Source organism: Bubalus bubalis, chromosome 17 (genome assembly GCF_019923935.1).
Source record: "Bubalus bubalis isolate 160015118507 breed Murrah chromosome 17, NDDB_SH_1, whole genome shotgun sequence".
Lineage (NCBI taxonomy): Eukaryota > Metazoa > Chordata > Mammalia > Artiodactyla > Bovidae > Bubalus > Bubalus bubalis.
The window spans coordinates 11351269-11371007 of record NC_059173.1 but is presented as its reverse complement, the minus strand read 5'-3'; the positions used below and the strand labels follow the sequence as shown (position 1 = coordinate 11371007).

At 53.5% G+C, this 19739-nt stretch overlaps 2 protein-coding genes across 15 annotated transcripts in view; one reads left to right on the top strand and one right to left on the bottom strand.

Moving 5' to 3' along the window:
• Nucleotides 1-5785, top strand: part of TPCN1 (two pore segment channel 1) — a 59064-nt gene extending 53279 nt beyond the window's left edge. For all 6 annotated transcript variants that reach the window (XM_044930108.2, XM_044930107.2, XM_006053003.4 and 3 more), the window contains 7 exons: nt 802-917; nt 1621-1667; nt 2231-2299; nt 2468-2552; nt 3316-3455; nt 3972-4052; nt 4925-5785. In XM_044930108.2, coding sequence (XP_044786043.1) covers nt 802-917; nt 1621-1667; nt 2231-2299; nt 2468-2552; nt 3316-3455; nt 3972-4052; nt 4925-5044 — 658 coding nt within the window. In that variant the 3' untranslated portion in view covers nt 5045-5785. The remainder of the gene's footprint in view (nt 1-801; nt 918-1620; nt 1668-2230; nt 2300-2467; nt 2553-3315; nt 3456-3971; nt 4053-4924) is intronic.
• A 1904-nt stretch (nt 5786-7689) lies between these two features.
• SLC8B1 (solute carrier family 8 member B1) overlaps nt 7690-19739 on the bottom strand; it is a 46717-nt gene continuing 34667 nt past the window's right edge. For 4 of the 9 annotated variants that reach the window (XM_044930112.2, XM_044930113.2, XM_025267550.3 and 1 more), the window contains 6 exons: nt 19166-19307; nt 16351-16472; nt 14355-14508; nt 13095-13274; nt 11739-11824; nt 7690-8863 (listed from right to left, as the gene is read on the bottom strand). In XM_044930112.2, coding sequence (XP_044786047.2) covers nt 8666-8863; nt 11739-11824; nt 13095-13274; nt 14355-14508; nt 16351-16472; nt 19166-19307 — 882 coding nt within the window. In that variant the 3' untranslated portion in view covers nt 7690-8665. The remainder of the gene's footprint in view (nt 8864-11738; nt 11825-13094; nt 13275-14354; nt 14509-16350; nt 16473-19165; nt 19308-19739) is intronic. The other 5 variants (XM_044930114.2, XM_044930115.2, XM_044930116.2 and 2 more) reach the window with 5 other exon arrangements.

Below are 19739 nucleotides of genomic sequence, written 5' to 3'. Positions count from 1 at the left end.
CTTCCTTCCTCCCAGGCCCCCATGACACATCCGGTATTCTCTTCAGAATCCGTCCTTGTAGCTTCAAGCACTGATAGATAAAGGTCCCAGAGCCACTGGCAGCATTCTGGGCTTGGAACCAGAGCCCATAGTGGTGGGTCACAGATCTTAGGGCACACCAGAACCCCCAGGGCAGCTGCTTAAAAGTGCAAACTCTAGACCCCACCCTGTCAGGCGCGGCCCTCTGAACAAGCTCCTCGGGGGCCCAAGGACCAAACGTGTCAAAACATCAGCGTGAGGTATAGAAGATGAGCCATAAAAAGGCTGGAAAGGAAGTAGCAAGTAAGCTCTCAGAACAGGGGCGACTGATTAGAACAGAAGAGAATATAGTGCTCCCGCCAGGTGCTGGGGGAGCCCCGTGAGGAGTGGGCCTCTCTCCAGGCTCTGCTGGCACCCGGCCTCCAGACCACACTGCAGACTGGCGGGTGGGGACGGGTGGAGGAGTTGCCTAGAGGAGGTACTGTCTTTCTCTCCCTTCCTGCAGCTGCTGAGAGGGAGGTCTTAGCCAGCAGCAGAGAAATGCCAAGTGGAGGAGGATGTAGGGGGCGAGTCCGGGGGTTCCCACCAGCACCCTGGGGACTCCCCTTGAGACAGGAAGACGGGCAAGAGAGCCGGGGGTTGGGGGTGGTGGGTGCTGGGCAGGAAACCAGGCTGGTCCAGGCCAGATGCTCCTCGGTCAGACCTTGGTTTGTTTAAATTTTCTGTCCTCTGTCAAGGTGACCAACTGTCTTGTAACCTTCCCCCACCCGTCTCCCCGGCCAGTACCAGCACAGTGGCAGACGCCTACCGCTGGCTGAACCACACCGTGGGCAACAGGACCGTCGTGGAGGAGGGCTATTACTATCTCAATAATTTTGACAACATCCTGAACAGCTTTGGTGAGTACAGGAAGCCCAGGCGGGCCGTGGCACCCACAGGTCCCAGGTGCCGGGGAGTGCAGCTGGCCGAGGCCTCCCCCTCCCCAGGGCGTGTGCCACGCTTGCTCGAGTCCTCTCTGCCCCCACGGAGCCTCTGGTTTGCCACCCCAGGGCTCACTCGGTCGCCAGGTTTTCCTGCATCTGCTGTCCCTTTCCCAGCATTGGGGAGCAGCAGAGCTTCACGCTTGGCTGGGAGGGGTACAGCCTGATGCTGGGGAGCCACCCCCCGTGTCACGGGGGTGCCCAGCCACAGTGCCCTGCGCCACCCAGGCCAGGCCCACACAGCTCTGCTCCTGGTTTCCACGGAGAAGCTGGGAGGGCAGGGGGCCACGGAGGGATGGGGCCTTGCCAGATACAGCTTTCTCAGAGCATCCCCTCATGACATCCTAGACCGAGGAAGGTCTGGGGGGCTCTTCCTCAGGATCCCCACTGCAGCATCTCGAGCTGCTGAGGCAAAAGACGCATGCTTTGGGGGCCAGGCCGAGACGGGACCACTTCCTATGGGGCAGGTGCTCTGGAAGGGTCTTGGCTGCTCTCTCTGGAGCTCACAGCCCAGGCTGGCAGACAAGTGCCTGGTACCCAGGATAGGTGGAGAGAGGCCACTGACCCCACTTTGCAAAAGCGGGTCTGATCAAGACGCTTCTGTCTCCCTTCTGTTTGGCAGTGACCTTGTTCGAGCTCACGGTTGTCAACAACTGGTACATCATCATGGTAAGGACCTCCCCGTCAGCTCTTGGGGGGTCTGCCCACCATTCTGAGGCCAGGTCTCCGTCACCCAGCCCAGCGTGGGGTGCATTGCTCTCCTGTCCCCCACAGGGAGTGGGGTTCTGTGGGGAGACCAGGATATGGGCTGAATCCCGGGGCCACCCCACCATTAGCTGAACGTGGCCTTGCTCCCCACCCTCTCTGCACATCCCTCACCAGCTAGGAGAGGCCAGGCAGCCTGTGGTTTCTGTCCTGCTCCCACTGCTCTGGGGGGAACTTGCCAATCAAGGAACAGTGTGGCCAAGGTGCTTGGTTGGTTTTTCCCATCCTTTAAATTCTTCCAAAGGCTGCCTGCCTTAGTCCCGAGCCATTAGCTCTGGGTGGGGAGGCGTCCAGGCCTAAGGAGCACAGAGGAGTTTTTGCACCCAAGAAGCCAGGTTGGCCTCCTTTGTCTCCACAACTGAAGGCAAATCAGGAAGGGTCTGTAAAGAGCAGGGGCCACGGAGAAAGCTGGTAGACGGCGCGTCCCCGCCCCCGCTCGCTCACCGCCTGCTTCCCTCCGTCCGCAGGAAGGTGTCACCTCCCAGACCTCGCACTGGAGCCGCCTCTACTTCATGACCTTCTACATCGTGACCATGGTAGGTCGGGGGCCGCAGAGTGCCCGCCGTCCTCTGCCTTCACAAGCCGCCGCCTCACCCGGTGCAGTTCGGGGAGGAGGGGGCCGGGGATACATCTGGCCGGGCTCTGGGGCCCCATCGCAACTCACACCCCCCCATTCCTCTCCTCCTCTCCCTGTGGCTGGCCAGGTGGTGATGACCATCATTGTGGCCTTCATCCTCGAAGCCTTTGTCTTCCGAATGAACTACAGCCGCAAGAACCAGGACTCGGAAGGTTGGTGTAGGTGTCTGCCACTTGTCTGTCTTTCTGTCCAGCTGTCAGCTTTTCAGCTGTCTGGATGTCCAGTCTTCTGGCAGTTCAGCTTATCAGTCTGGCTTATCTTTCTCGATCTTTTAGTTGCATTATTTTCAAATACTTAATGACCAAAAAAATGCTCAGGATCTCCTCTTAAAAACCAGAACAATACAGGTCAGAGATCAAGACCCCAGCAGCCCTGTGTCCCACCTTTCGCATCTCCCAGACTGCTCACCCCTTAGCTGTTCCTTTTAGTTACCATCCCTGTGTTCCTAAACATGTTTGTCCTCTGGTTCTTGATTTAAACGATGTAAATACTGCGGGCCGCAGAGCCCATAGCAGCTTGACAAGCCCGGCTTCAGTGACTTCCTCCCTTTTCCTGGGTTGCATGGCTTTCTGTGTACTGATCCTCTATTCTTTCCAGATTCTCCATCAAAACCACCACATCCCTATGGCTGCTTATTTCCAAATCTCTGTCCTCTCAGGCCACCTGATTGTTTCCTTCTGGCTCGGGGATGGACTCCTGCAACCCTGTGTCCCCTGAACGCTGCTGGCCTGAGCAGTGCTCCTCACAGCAACTGAAGGGCAGGAACCAGGAGGGATGGAGTGCTAGGTGGTAGGGGCGACACGGGGGATTGTATCCTGCAGATCCAGGGAACCTTAAGCCCCCCACAGGGGCAGCAGGGAAGCTGGCTAAACCAGACCAAGCCAGGCGCCTTCCCACCGCCCTGCCCTCCCACAGTGGACGACGGCATCACCCTGGAGAAGGAGCTCTCCAAAGACGAGCTGGTCGCAGTTCTGAAGCTCTACCGGGAGGCAGGGGGAGCCAACTCAGACATCGCCCAGCTGCTCAAGATCCTCTCCCAGCTGGAGAGATATGAGGTGGGGAGCCCCAGGGCCTCATCCGAAGTTTAGTGCAAACCCTCACCCACTGTCCATCCCCTCAAGGGGGTGGGTGTGTGTGTGTGTGTGTGTGTCCGTCTGTCTGTGTCTGTGCTGGGCCTTAGTTGTGGCACACAGACTTAGTTGCCCCGAGGCATGTGAGATCTCAGTTCCCCAACCAAGGATCGAACCCACAGCCCCTGCATTGGAAGATGGATTCTTAGCCACTGGTTGGTGTTTAGTTGCTCAGTCGTGTCCAACTTGTTGCAGCCCCGTGGACTATAGCCCGCTAGGCTCCCCTGTCCAAGGATTCTCCCAGAAAGAATACTGGAGTGGGTTGCCATTTCCTTCTCCAGCTTAATCACTGGACCACCAGGGAAGTCCCCTGTCCCCACAAGTTTTAGTGATTTTTTTTGGCACCTTTGCAGAAGCCAGAGGAGCAGGTGAGTCCTGCTGAAGCCAGGCACCAGGGCCCAGACTCGGGTGGGTCCCTGTAACCTCTCCATTCTTCCCTAGCAAAATACCTTGGTGTTTCTGGGACGGAGATCAAGGACCAAAAGCGACCTGAGCCTCAAGATGTACCAAGAGGAGATTCAGGTAGGAGCACCCGCCGACCGCGCTGCAAGCTCCTCCTCCTGGGAGTGGCCCTCCCCACTGCTGGGCAGGCGCTGACCTCCAGCCCCCGTCTGGAGCTGTGGGGCGCGCTCGGTGGGCGGCTCTGGGGTTATCTGTTGCAACCACCACCAGTGGCGCTGCAGGGCTCAGCCTTGAGCCCTTGAAGCATTAGTTCCCCACACAGGTAGCCCCCCATCTGCTCTTCCGCATCTGACCTCATCTCCTTCTCATCCTCTGAGCCAGAACCGAGAAGGAAACATGCACAGCAGGAGACACACAGGGCAGAGGGAGCGGGGCGGGGTGGTTCCTGGCCAGCTTGCCAGGACCAGCCTCTTCGAAGAAGGGAGTTAGGAGGTGCATGAAACTTCACGGAACTTTACACAACTTGTGAGCTCCAGGTTTTCGGGTGTAAGATAAGGACACCCAGCTCAAAGGGGATATACCATGGAGGGTTGGGGGGTGCAACAATATACCATGGAGGGTTGGGGGTTTCACGTCTCTTTGTGAACCACACAGATTACGTTCACAAGTAAAGGGTGATTATTACCTGGGTCTCATTTACAAAGAGGATTGTGCAAAGCACATTGGACAAGGAGGTTTGCACACCTCTAATTAGAAAGGGAAAGACTGCACAGTAATTTTTCCACTTAGGGGCACATCCAGCCTTTCCAGCAGGTCTGGGGTATGAGTGGTGTTCGGTCCCAGTTGGGTGGCACGGGCAGCAGACTCTGCTGCTGCCTACAGCAGGCGGAAGGCCCAGTGCGGCCCGGCCTGGGTGACCCCCATCAGGCTGGGGTTAGCTGGCAGGACTGGGGCGGGACCCACTCAGCACCCTGTCTGCTCTCTCGCCGTAGGAGTGGTATGAGGAACATGCCCGCAAGCAGGAGGAACAACAGCGACAGCACAGCAGCTGCGTGGTCCCCGCCACCCAGCAGCCTCCAGGCAGCCGCCAGCGCTCCCAGACCATCACCTAAGCCCAGCCTGCAAAAGCCATCTCTTCTATGCAATAACACAATAGTATTATTTTACTACAATGTATCAAAGTAATGTATGTGTATATATGTATATGTTATATATATGTATACACATCCATATATATATGCACATATTTATATACAGAAGGGAGAAAAAAGCTGACAAGATGGGGTTTGGTTTATAACCGCCTTATCCTGTTTAACCCTGGAAGTCGGCTTCGTCTCGGGGGCGGTCAGGCCACCAAGGGCGGCTCTTAACGTGGAAGGCTCCAGAAGGCCCCTTCACAAGAGCACGTGAATAGACCTGCCAGTCTCTGCAGAGCTGGCCTTCACAGTGGGCCCGCATGCCTGTCGCACCGTCTTCCTGACGCTGCTCTCAGAATCCTTCCCCGCCCGGCAGCCTCCCCACTGACCTGCCCTACGGCCCAGGGCTCCTGTGTCCTGCTTTGGGGACAAAACCACTTAGGAAGGAAAGAGCCCACATCCTCGGGATGGTATTTCTCCATATGTGATGATCATGGAATGGGTGTTCCCTTGGGAAACCAGTACCCAGCAAGCACCTGCTGGAACGAGTGATCCAGGGCCATGGGTACTCCATGTGGTCAGATCTCAGCTAGTGCCGGGCGGCCAGAGATTCTGTATCCTGGCTCCATGAGCCTTCTCACCTACCGTAAGTTTTAACCCTTGTTGCTGAAAATGCTTCTAAGATGGTCCATAGGAGGAGGAGAACAGGCCCGAGGCCAGGCCAGTAGCTACCACCCCAGACCAAGTCCTAAAGTGAACGGGCTTTCTCCTTAAATCCTTTTGCCTTGGGATTGTCCTGTTCAAGCTAAAAGATATTTTGGTTAATTCAGGATTCTGCCAAAGACCGCAGCAGGTCCTTCACATGTGTGCGTGCTGAGGAAAAGGGAACAAAAAGCACAGAGGCCCAACTCGTTGGTCCCCTTGGCCAGCTCTGCCCTCACCTTGAGCAAGTCACTCCCCGTGGACTTGGCTGAGGTGGGAGCGGGGACTCGGCTCGCTCCAAGGTTTCCCCATCCCAGGAGGAGGTTCAGATAGCCCCTCGGTTTCCCGGGGACCTTGGGGGAATCCTGAGATTGGAGTACCTTCGGGGCGTGAATGCACAGCAGGCGGGGTTAGCAGTGGTCGCTCCAGTGGTCGCTCCCGGGCTGCACCCCCGGGGCAGGAGGCAGCACGCAGGGAGGACGGGGCAGGGGGAGGAGCCCCCGCTGGGCGTCCTGCTCCAACCGCAGCTCTCCAGCTGCCACCTTGAGCTAGAAAGGCGGTAGCGGGGGTAGGGAGGGGGGTGGTGCAGAGACTCCGCCCTCCCCACGTTCTCTTTCCAGCAGGGCAGGACGCGGCTCCCCTACCCGTCTCCATGGCCAAGTCTTGACTGTGGCCTCGGAGGGCTGATCGCCAGAGCCAGCATCCCATAGCTCTGCCCCTCATCAGGGGAGGAGTGATGGTGGGTTTTTTTTTTTGTTTTTTTTTTTTTTTTTTAAGCACAGCCCTTTAGGGAAACAAACCAATCACTGAGAACCACTGAGGTTTCCACCAGGAATCAGAAGACGGACATTGGCCTCCTCATCTCTGGGGAGCGACAGGCTGCTGCGGGCAGCTTGGCACCAGGCCCAGGCCTGGACCCCTTCCCTGCTCCAGAGAAGGAACTTTATTTGCACAACCGGGTGCCTTTTAGCTTTTATGTACTGAAATGGGCATTCTGGAAGCAGGAGGCAAGGGGCAGCATTGAAAGGAGGGCATGAGTCCTCCGATCTCAGCATCTGCCCTCACAAGAGGGGTCCAAAGGAGGCTGCGTGTACCCCCACCCCCCACCCTCAGGGTGATGGCTGCTACCAGGAAGAGTGGGGTTGAGTCCAGGCTTCCCACCCCTGTCCTGCGAAAGGCCCTGTTTTTAGTCAGGGACAGGATGGAGGCCAAGTGGCAACAGTGCCGATGGCCCAGCCTCCAGCCCCCCGGTGGGCGCCCCATCACTGAGGACAGCTGCCCCCGTGGGGTCACTGGGGGCCTCCTCAGGTGGACCCTCCAACTCGCACGCAGGCCATCGAGCAGGGAGCGAGTGTCACTCAGGGCTGTGAGCTCACCCAGCTCGGACACCCTCTCACCTCTCACCTCAGCTTGGTGACACCGACGTGAGACGCGCCGGCCTGCTCTGGGTCCCCACCACCTATCAGTCAGCGTCTGATGGCCCTGTGCCGTGACCCAGCTTTGGGAGGGGGACGCCATCCGGCCCCTCCTCCTCGCTTCCCTCCCCTAACCCAGCCTTACTCCACACCACGTGACAATCATTTTGTATCGGTAGCGGGAACGACGCTGTAAGGTTTTGTACGTCGGCGATTTGTTACCTAGAAAACCCACCGTGCTGCGGATTTCTGGCATATTAATAAAGAGCCTCCGCTTTGTATGTGTGGCTGCCGCCTCGTGACTTCCAGCAGGCACCACGCGGTGGCTTCCATGATTGTGGGAAGCAGGGACAGGACCCAGCCGTGCCAATCCATGGCACCACCTCAGCCCCACCCCTAGACGCGCCACAAAGTCCAGATCCGTCAGGCCCAAGAATCTTCAGCTCTGGATCCAACTGCCTGTCACCCTGGCCCGGGTTAAGAAGAACTAGTAACAGCTGGGTGTATGTTATTTTCTGTATCCTTGAAATATTTAATAATTATGTTCATTGGAAGAAAAGACAGTTGAATCCCTTTACTGCTGGCCTAAGGCATCAAGCAAATGGAAAAAGGCTTATTAAAAAGGGGGTCACTGGCTGCCAGCAGGAAGGCACCCGGGAGTGCTCACCACCCTCCCAGAGCTTGCAGGCAGGGGAACCCCAGGCCAGGGCTCCCCCTGAGGTAGGCACCAGGCACCGTCAAACTGACTCCTGTTTTGCAGCTAGGGAAACCTCTGAAGCCAGCAGACAGTTCTAGAGGCAGAGCCTGGAGCTGCACCGTCTAATTTGGAGGCGCTGATGGGCCATTGCCACTGGCTGCCATTGTGGAGCAATACGTATTGTGATTAATTCCACCTTTTTCTTTTGGCTTTATTAGCATGGCGACTCAGAAATTCACAATTAGGGTCATGTCTCCTATTTCTGCTGGACGGTGCAGCTCCAAAACTCAGAACACTTTGTATGCTGACCCGACACGGGCTATCTGCCAGGTCCGAGTCACCCTGATTCCCTAAACCCTGGTTTGGCAGCCCTCTGAGCCCTGAGAAACATTGCAAGAAGGCAGCAAGGGGTGACTAACCGCCTCCAGCCCTGAACTCTTTGGGGTCTTCCTGAACCAGCCTGGAAGGCATCCAGGCTCCCCTCTTCGACCCAGATCCCGACCTTCAAAAGAGGCTCTGGAGGTAATGCAAGGAAGTCTTCCACCTGCTGCTGGGACTCTGTCCACAGGGAAGCCCCGTCACCATAGTCCCAGAAACAACGTTTGACTGTCCTCACTGCGCACGGCAGTGACCTGGAATCTTTGGCAGAGAGCACAGCCCCCACAAACCCACACCCCGTTCACAGTTGGGGCCACGCGGGTTCTGCAGAAGGCACTTTGTCCTCCGTCTCACCGCCTGCAGTGACACCTCCCGACCACCAGGCGGACCCTGACACAGCATCACTCACACAGTTTTCAAGTGAATCACTCCAAATTCAGTGAGCAGGGCCACCACGAGGAAGGTCAGGTAGAGGAGGAGCAGGCAGCAGCCGTAAACTCGGCTCAGCTGGAAGCACTGCAGCGGCACCAAGACCAGGGAACAGACGAGGCTGAGGCCCAGGGTGCCAGCCAAGATCCACACCAACAGTCCGTCCGGCTCCAGCTGCAGGGGAGAACAGGGAAGAGAGGCTGGGTTATGGCAGCCGACAGTCAAACCGAGGTTTGAGGGCCCCTTGTTCGGGACCAGGGAGGGACTTTTGGCTTCCCTGTGAGACGGCTCCCCCAACTTGAAGTTCAGTCTTTTTAAACCACCTGAACGTGAATGTGCACATGCTCAGTTGTGTCCAACTCTCTTGCGACCCCCAGGGACTGTAGCCCCCCCAGGCTCCGCTGTCCATGGGGACTAGTCAGTCCCCTTCCTGCTTCTTTCCCCTCCAGACTTAGCACCTATCTAACACATATGCAAGGCTTAACCCTAGGCACTACGCTAGGTGTTTCACACCCACCATGCCCTTTCAGCCCCCATTGTGTAAGGGGGCCTTCATGATGATCACAATCCACAGTCGAGGAAACCGAGTATGGCTGGCCCTTGAAGGGCACTGGTTTGAACTGCCTGAGTCCACGTGGGTGGGTTTCTTTCAACCCTAGTATCTGTACTTTCATTTCACAATCTTTAAGCCAGGGGGAAAAGTCCATGCTGGATTAGAGATCACAACATGTGGAATCCAAAGAGCTAGGGTTTGAGACTTCCTGCTGGTCCAGTGGCTAAGACTCCACGCTTCCAATGCAGGGGGCCCAGGTTTGATCCCTGGTCAGGGAACTAGATCCCATATACCACAATGAAGAGCCGGTATAGACAAATATTAAAAAAGAAAAACAGCTAGGGTTTGAGTCCTGATTCTATCCTAACTCTTTTAGTATCCTGCCCCTGGGCCATTCATTTATCAATTCCTTTGCTTTTGAGGCTGCAGAAGGAAATGGCAACCCACTCCAGTATTCTTGCCGGGGAAATCCCATGGACAGAGGAGCCTGGCGGGCTGCAGTCCATGGGGTCGAAAAGAGTCGGACACTCACTATCACTCACTCACTTGCTTTTGAGGCAGAGACAGCACTATGCAGATTTGTGACATGTGGGGTGGTCAGCACCCCTAATTCCTGCATCATTCAAGGATCAACTGTAGTACGTGACAGAGCCCAAATCCGAAGTCCAAGCTCTTACCCTCCCCTGCCTTCCATACAGCAACATATGTCCACACAGATATGTGGGTACACGTGTACACCAAAAGCCCCGTGTATTCTGCAACCAGACGTGGGACCAGACAGTAGGTGTATGTTTAAGAGCAAACTGTTTTTCAGCCAACAGTACAGCGCTGACTTCCTTCTGTGATGACCTCTTGTGATGCCCTGTGTCTTACGCAATCAACTGCACGAGCATTTCCTAAACTCAGCACAAAGGCAGAGGAAATGCAGACACACACTCCACAAGGAGCCAAAGGAAAGAAACAGGGCCCCCAGGGGGGCCAACCCTAAAGCCTCATCGTCTGGAGCTGTCTGAGAATCAGGAATGAAAGGAACCTATTAAATCCAAGAGAAGTATAAACAAAATCTGCAGACAGAGGGTGTTTACCCCTTAGAAAAGTGAACTTTTCAAGCAGTAGCTATTTGGCTTATGGGTGTGGCCACTGTGAAAGGCTGGCCCACAGCCAGTTCATTATGCATCATCCACACGGCTATTCAAGAACTAGCTGCCTCCTGCAGAAAGAGCTGGGCGACTTTGTTCCCATGAATGACTCCATCATTCAGCTGCACATCCAAGTGCTTCCACACGATTCGCCTTAAAACTGTCCCCTGGGCCACATGCCCCACCCCATCTTCATCCTTTTCTGGTTTGGCCTCGGAATTCGAGTCCCTGGGAATGTACACTCTGGGCAAATCTGGGTCACATCTGCCTTGCATGGGGCACTATGCAATATTTCCAAAGGGAAGAGCTCACCTGCTGCTGCTGCTTAGTCGCTTCAGTCGTGTCCGACTCTGTGCGACCCCATGGACGGCAGCCCACCAGGCTTTCCCGTCCCTGGGATTCTCCAGGCAAGAACACTGGAGTGGGCTGCCATTTCCTTCTCCAATGCATGCAAGTGAAAAGTGAAAGGGAAGTCACTCAGTCGTGTCCGACTCTAGCGACCCCATGGACTGCAGCCTACCAGGCTCTTCCGTCCATGGGATTTTCTAGGCAAAAGTACTGGAGTGGGGTGCCATTGCCTTCTCCGAAAGCTCACCTAGGAATCCCAATTTCTTCTCCTCAAAAAAAGCTGGAAGATCTGGCCATAGGAGGCCCATCCAAGTCACCTACACAATTGGGTTACCTGCCGCCAAGTAGTGTTTTCTTGTTGGTGGACTGTCCCTCAAGGGTCCTAACCTTCATATGTCTCCAGGGAGTGTATTTAAAAATGCAGATATCCAGCCCACCACCCCCTGGAAGGCCGGGGTCAAGAGGTCTCATGTGCCTCCAGAGAATTTGCAGAGCCCCTTGAATCCACAGAGCCTCTTCTGCTCAGTGCATTTCAAATCTATGGAGGTTCCTCCCTTCTGGGGCTGTCGTCTCCCAGCAGGGTTGGGATAAGGTGTTCAGCCTGGCCCTTATCTCGTGTGTGCTTATCCAGGAAGTTGGGAGGTGGGATCAACCCATTTCACAGGTGAAGAAGCTGAGGCTTAGAGACCCTCAGAGTTCTACTTCAGTCAAAGTCCTATTACAAGACACTTCAGTGATGAGAGCAAGACAGGAGTCCAGAGCCTTCCTGCCCCTTCCCTCAAAGCTACGTCTTATTAATAATTACTCCATGACCTTGCAAGGAAGACTTTTAACCCTATATACAAAATATTTTAAAGATATGCTACAAATCAGACATCACACATTTAGACAAGTCCTCTCCCCAATAAGTGTAACCTACTGAGATGTGAATGGTCTCTGGTCCAGAGTGGAGAGGGGAAGAGAAGAGACCCTTATGAAGCGGCTCCTTGTTGAATCATCTGGTACTTACCTTCACTTCCATGTGGCTCCTGGAGATCTGGAGCAGGCAGCCCAGCCCCACTCCCACCAGCATATCTGCAGTCCAGTTCAGGAAGTCTGTTGGAATATAACACCCCATAACCCCGACTGATCACAGCCCACTGATCTTTCTGATCTCTGGCTGCAACCCACTCCATTCCCTCAAAAGCCCTCTCTGAGGAAACCTTATCCTTAGCACCTAAGAGTGTCCACTGTACATTCTGCCTCAATCTGTAAGGATCGCAGGAAGGGACAAACACCTGGGGCCTGGTGAGATGGAGAAACAGAGTTCATGTGAAGTGACTGGGAGGACTGGTGATGGAGCATGGCACGGGGGACACTGCTCTAGCCAAGGCTCAATCATTCCCACCCCAACCTGAGAGGTCAGGACAGGCCACAGCCCTACAGCCAGGAGCAGGTCACGGCAGGCAGCAGGCCGTGACAAATGGCAGGAGGCATCTGCACACAGGTCACATAGCTGGCACGTGGCAGTGCTAGAACTGGGACCCAGGACTGCTTGGATTCCAAGCCTTGCCTTTTTCACAGCCCTAGGCTGCCTGACCTTCTCTTTTCTATATAGACCAGGCAAATGAAAGCCTACAGGACAATCTGGCCCACTGTCTGCTTTTATTAATAAAGTTTTATTGGGACAGTCAGGCCCATTCGTTCATGTATTGCCCATGACTGTTTTCACACTTCAGTAGAAGAGTTGAGGAGTGGCAAAACAGTGCTATGGCCCACAAAATCTAAAATATGTACTCTCTGACCCTTTAAGAAAGAGTTTGCCAGAATTCCCTGGTGGTTCAATAGTTTAGAGTCTGCTTGCTAATGCAGAGGACGTGGGTTCGATCTCTGGTCCAGGAAGATTCCACATGCTGCAGGGCAACTAAGCCAGTGTGCCACAGCTCCCAAGCCTGCACGCTGCAACTACCGAAGCCCATGCACCCTAGGGGCCATGCTCTGCAACACGAGAAGCCCCTGCAGTAAGAAGCCCGTGTACCGCGGCTAGAGTAGCTCTCACGCGCTGCAACTAGAGAAAGCCTGTGCAGCAGCAAAGACCCAGCACAGTCAAAAACAAGTAAATAATTAGGGGAAAAAAGAAAAAATGCGCCAAGCCTGACATCTACAAACCATGACATCTATAACAGGGAGAGAGGTCTTCCACAAGCTTGGTGTGTGGGTACCTACTGATAATACCTCTGCCCTAACAAGATGAACAGCTGCCGGCACTGCTGTTTACCAAGCGCTTCTGTCACTTCATTCGATCTTTACAACAACCTATGAGGTCAGTCCTCTCAACATCCCCATTTTATAGATGAAAAAGCTGAGGCCCAAGCAGCCAAGTCACCTGCCCCAGGCGTTCCTGTGAAAGCCCGTCCCGAGGGGGAGGAATAGAGCCCATCCTTGGCTCCCAGCACTGAGGGAAGGGCCACCGCAGAAAGGATACTGAAGATGATGCCACCGAAGCAGGCCGAGAACGCCATCCTCGGGTAGCCCTGACGGGCCAGCGTGAAATCTGAGAAGACATCTGTGTGGAAACAAGAGAAGGCCTTGAGCGGTGTGAGACTTCCCTGGCCCTTATTGGTCACTAGTTCCTTCATTCTTACCCACAGTCATTCAGTCAACAAACACTGACGGACGTCTGCCTGACTGGCACTAGCTTGTCCGGGTGCTGTGGGAGGCCACATTGCCCCGTGAGACACAATTCCCTCCTTAATTCTTTTCACCTGCTTCTTTCCCACCAGGGGCAACCTCGTGGGTGTGACAAGCCAGCGCCAGTCTTTCACCCAGGTCTTGACCCTGCTGGCACAGTGCACGTAGGCTACGTCACTTCAGTCGTGTCCGACTCTGCAACCCTGTGGACTGTATGTAGTCTGCCAGGCTCCTCTGTCCACGGAATTCTCCAGGCAAGAATACTGGAGTGCATTGCCATTTCCTCCTCCAGGGAATCTTCCCGACTCAGGAATCAAACCTGTACCTCTTGTGTCTCCTGCATCAGCAGATGTGTTCTTTACCACTAGTACCACCTGGGAAGCCCCAGCATATACAGTACCTCTGTGCAAATTAGGAAAAGGGGCCCAAAAAGGTGAGTGGAAGGACAGCTAGTTCTGGGGCCTTTGACCCCTTGTCAGCATGCCCTTGGGCCGTGTACAACCTGACTAACCGTGCTTGGCAGCTCTAACTAAAGGATAGATGTATTAGATTGGCCAAAAAGTTCATTCCGCTTTTTCTATACTGTCGAATGGAAAACTCCAAATGAATTCTTTGGCTAACTCAATATGTATGCATGAATGCCTACCCATGCCACACCTATGGATATATTCTGCTGGTTGACTGCAATGAGCTCCATGTCCCGCATGAACTCTGGGGAGCCATCAAGTATCTGTACATCAGCGAGAAGAGAAGAGACTGGAGCTTCTACAGTCTCAGGTACAGTCCAGACCATCCCACCCGAAGCCCAGGGATGGTCACTCCAAAGACAGTAGGCATTGAGCACTGCTGAGGGTGCATGTCCTGGAAGCCCTGCCCACATGTCATTCTGGCTGGGGGAGCAAAGAGCAGTGAGGTAGCCGTGCTCCTTCCAGAAGCCCACCCGGCCCCGAGTCACCTCCAATGCTGTTCCCCCAGGCCAGCAGCGTGAGCCCCAGGACGGTGTTGCTCAGCCGGAATACCACACCCAGGGACCGGAGAATGTTCACCACCTCTGTGGCAGCTGCGTTGATCCACAGGGCGCTGGTCAGGAAGCCCAGGAAAGCAAAGAGCTGCGGGAGGGAACAGGGACACGGCCTCAGCGCCTCAGCTATAAAATGGGATGATCACAGTACCTACCCGGTGAGGAAGTCATGACCATGAGTTAGTTGACACAAAGCAGTTAGAGCCTGGCATACAGTAAGTGCTCAATAAAATGCTCAGCGTTACCATTTTGTCAAAAAGGGGTGCATCACAGCTCTCATCAGGCTTCTAGTCAATGGACCAAATGTACTCCATCACCACAAAAAGAAACTCCATACTGTGCTCCCCAGCCCACCCAACCTTCCTCCCAGCCCCTGGAAACCACTCTGCTTTCTGTCTCTCTGGATTGGTTTATTCTAGACACATCATAAAAACGGCTTCATACAGTATGTGGGCCCTTGTGACTGGCCTGTTTCACTCAGCCTCATGGGTTCAAGGTGCATCCACCTTGGAGCACGTGTGAGTACTTCAAAGACTAGTAAGAAACACGGGCTAACGTTTCTCTGGCTTCCCTGGTGGCTCAGTGGTCAAGAATCTGCCTGCCAACACAGAAGACACAGATTCAATCCCTGGGATGGGAAGATCCCCTGGAGGAGGAAATAGCAACCCACTCCAGTATTCTTGCCTGGAGAAACCCATGGATAGGAGGAGCCTGGTGGGCTCCTCCTGTCCATGGGGTAGCCAAGACTTGGACATGGCTGAGTGACTAAAAAAACAGCAACATTTCTCTAAATAATCAATTTGCTGAAAATTCAAATTCCTTTGGGTTCAAATTCATTCAGAGTTTCTAAAAATAAAGACTAGAATTTTTAAAAGCAATGATTAGTTTAAGTAAACTTTAGAAAAAAAATTCTCTGGACAAACTGCCTATAAAATTATTTAGCATCCTGCAGAATGGAGAGAATGGTGGTGGGGGAAACACCCCCAAAGACAAAACAATTCCACCATTGGGATGTGACCATTAGGAACTCAGGTGCTTTCTGGTTACAGTGGTGGAAAAGTCTGGTAGATCTTCAAAAAAGTGAACAAATAGTTCACATTTGACCCACCAGTTTCACTCCTAGGATGACACCTAAGAGAAATGAATCATTTCTACACAAAAAATCCTAAACCAATTCTAAACTATGGCAGCATTATTCATAATAGCTAAAAAGTGGGGGAAACCCCCCACTCAGGGTTCATTCATGGATGAATGGATAAACATATGCTATGCCTGCACAATGGAATAGTCATCCGCCATGAAAAGGAATGAAGTCCTGACACAGGCTACAACATGGATGCACTTGAAAACATTTTGCTAAGTGAAGGAGGGCAGGCCACAAAAACTACATATTGTGTGAGTCCATGTATGTGAAATATACAGAACAGAAAAATCTGGAGGGACTGAAAGCAGCTGTGCTGGCCAGAGGGTGATGGGAGAGGATGGAGAGTGACTGTCAACGGGTTCAGGGCTTCTTTTTGGGGTGATGAACCCCAAATTGTGATGATGGTTGTACAACTCCATGAATATAATGGAGTTGCCATTTCCTTCTCCCAGAGATCTTCCCGATCCAGAGAGTGAACCCAGGTCTCCTGCATTGCAGGCAGACTCTTTACCATCTGAGCCATCGGGGAAGTCCTATGAATATAATAAATGCAGTTATATTGTACACCTCAGGTGGGTGACTTGTATGTGTGTATGAATTGCAATTCAATAAAATGAAGTTACCAAAAAAAAAAAAAAGAGGAACTTGAACAGGCACAAAATCTCTTAAAAGTGGCCTTAAAGACCTGTTATCATGGAAAGTGATTAGTGGCCCAACAATCCCAGGATATCTGCCTGGGAGACCTCAGCGTCCCCGCTCCCAGTTTGGAGAACCGAGGTTTCTTACCCAGTGAAACCTGGGGGGCTCGCTGTTGGATGTGGCAAAAAAGGTCACTGCAGCCAAGGCCGTGCCCACAATCACCACCACGGCCCAGACAGGAAAGAGGCCACCTATCTCATAGACGCCATCTGCAGAGAGATGAGAAAGGGAGCTGGTCCTCTCCACAGCTTCAACTTGGCACCTCCTCCTGCCAAGCCCCTTGGCATGATGGAGAGGGTGTGGAGGGGATAAAACCCACAGATAAAACTCAAACAACTGTTTGGATATAAGGTAGAGAACTCCTGTGTGCCCAGCCCTGTCCTAGGCACTTCAGAGACAGAGAAATTGAAGACATAGCCCCCTGCCCTTGAGTTACTCACACTGGGAAGACAGACATGAAAAACAGACTCTCCAGCCTGGAGCTAAGATAGGAATGGCTAAGACCACTCACTCCTTCTATCCTTTCTCATGCCCAAGGCAGACATCACTGATCAACCATGCTGCTTCGGTCCACCGGAGCTTAAAGGGAGCACCCTCCAGCCAGGCATTACCAATGGATAGGCATGGCTCCATGAGATGACCTGTACAGTCGAACTCAACTTACTAATTCTGGCTCTCTTGAGAAGTCTACTCTATGAACCAATCCATTACAAAGGTTTATAGAGGTTTCATGTTAAAACACCTAAGGGAGGAAACCCTGCAGGCAGGCAGAACATTCTAGAAATTCCCATATACCATCCTTACATCACCAGTCTTAAAGGCAATGGAAGATTCAATTGCCCAGACACATGTAACAAGACTTTTTCTTCTTTCTTTAGTCCAGCTTATGGGCTCATAAACATCAGTGCACTAAGGATAACATAAAGGGCTAAATACATATAATCATGCACTTAATACATGGCAGGAGATTTTTGGGGGGCAATTTTGACGGATGTGACTTTCACTTGCAGAGCCGGCTTTGGAACTTGACACCTGAGTGAGAAGTCCTTTCTTTGTATTTCTCAGTCCTGCGCTGGAGGAATTTCAGGAGGAGACAGAGGCACGGGCTGGTGGCTGAGGATGTGAGCTGAGATGTAAACAGAGTGGGGCACAAGGGTTCCACGGCAGAGAGAAGTGATGGAAGGGAAGGAGTTGAGCAGATTTGTGTCACCAAAAGTAGATAAAGGGCTGGGGAAGGTGGCTGGCTCGGGATCTCGGATATCTCGAATGATGGCTGGGGGACGTGGCCTTTTTCCAAGAGGCACTGGGGAGCCATGGAGGTCTTAGGGTGGGGGAGTGTCACTTTAGAAAGATGGCTCTGGGGACTTCCCTGGTGGTCCAGTGGTGAGACTGGGCTTCCATTGCTGGGGGCATGGGTTTGATCCCTGATTGGGGAACTAAGATTCTGCATGCTGGGTGGTGTGGAAAAAAAGAAGAAGAAAGAGGGCTCTGAGGGTGGCCTTGAGAAGGAAGATGAAAGTTGGCAGTGAGATTAGGAGGTTTGACTGGCAGACATGTCACCTCCTTGGGCAGGTGACCCCCTGCTGGGCTGACCCCTGGATGGAGAGAACCCGCAGACCTTGGGCAGGGTGCCAAGTCTGGGGGTTCTCTCTATGCAGGGATCAACCTGGAAGGGGTCACAAATGAGTTAACCTGAACCAGTCTTTCCCCAGCATGGACCTGCTACCACTAGACAGTGTTGGGGCAGGTGGACAAGACACTAAATATCATAGAATCACATCTCAGTAAACGGATTCCCTCTTCAGCACTCTCACAGTAACAGATTTAACTATCTTAAGTGTACTGGAAACAAGGCTGGTTTCCCACTGATGCCAGTGAAACAGGTTGCTTTCCAGTACACTGAAGTTAAAAAAAAAAAAAGAACCCATTAAAGAAAAATATCAAATACAACAGTTTAGAATGGGATAAAAAAATCAAGATGTTCTTGAATGTTGAATGCTTGGGAACCCTCCTCTTAAGCCACAAGAATGATGAACCAAGTCCCCAGGGGATAGGAGAGGCAGGGCTGTCATGAACCAGCCCGCTGGCACCACTAGGGGGAGCCCTTCCCATCTCTGGGCTCACACTGACTCCTTCCTCAGCGACCATGTCTTCCCATAAATTGGAGGAGAAACAGAATTTGGCAGCCTTTTCATCCTGACGCTCATGAGCAAAAAAAAAAAAAAAAAAAGCCACACTCAGCCCTGTATTTGCTACCATAACCCTACCACCACCTCCAGAAGATGCCCCTGGGTTGAGGGGCAGGAGCCCAGATGAGAGAGAGAGGACTGGGCAGCATGAGATACTCAAGTCGGACAACAGGAAGAACCTGAGCAGGAGGAGTTAGAAGATGCCTGGTAAGACTGGGCAGTGCTCTAGCCAAAACAGGTCAGAAAAGGAAAGCCTGGGGCGGACAGGGGAAGGCTCAAGGCCAGCGGGGACCACCCAGGTCACTCAATAGGCAGTGCAGGGGTTTGTGAGGAGCTAGTCAGTGGGCACCAGCACTGGGGGTGGTGGGGAGCTGCCTCCTCTCAGCTTCTGCCAGTTTTGCTGTTAGGAATGTGGCTCAGATTATCTTGAGAAATCCAGCTCTGGATTTTGACATCAACTCTGTAAATTTGGTAATGCAAGCAAATGTGCCAGAGGGCTGGATTTGGTTCAAGGGCCACTAGCGTGTTGCTCCCCTCTGGAGCCAGTGTGACCGATGGACCACTGGAGGCTCGTGGCACAAGCACATATTAAGCATCTGCTGTACGTCCAGGACTGCCCCGCTGGCTCAGGGTCCCCTGGGGTGGCTGAGAAGAAAACTTCGGGAATGTGGGGAGAAGGGGGGTTGGGCCCGCCAGGGGGCAGGGATACTCACAGGCCCCCGACTGCAGGGTCAAGGTCAGGAACAGGGGGCTGATGACCAAGTGCAGGCAGTTGAGGGGCCGCTTCCAGTTCCTGTCCTCCTTGTCGGGGTCCATGACGGGGACGGTGAGGAGCAGCAGGAACTCCACGGGCAGCTGTCAAGTGCGGGAAGGCAGGAGGGTGAAGGCAGGGAGGCCTGTGCTTGGCCTCTGCCCTGAGCTCAGTCATTCAAGAACCAGGCTGGACTTCCCTGGTGGCTAAGAATCTGCCTGCCAATGCAGGGGACACGAGTTCGATCCTGGGTCCGAGAAGATCCCACAGGCCATGTGGCAACTAAGCCTGTGCGCCCTGAAGTCCCCGCTCCGCAACAAGAGAAGCCACTCTGCATGAGAAGCCCACACACTGTGACTAGGGAGTAGCCCCCGCTCGAAACTAGAAAAAAGTGCCCGCAGCAATGAAGACCTGGTGCAACAATGAATCAATCAATGAACAAAAGAACAAGGCGCTACCACTGAAGCGCCCACCTGATGCAGGCCCCCAGGCGCTTCCGACTGCTGCTGAACACACCGCCAACAACCCAGTGCTGG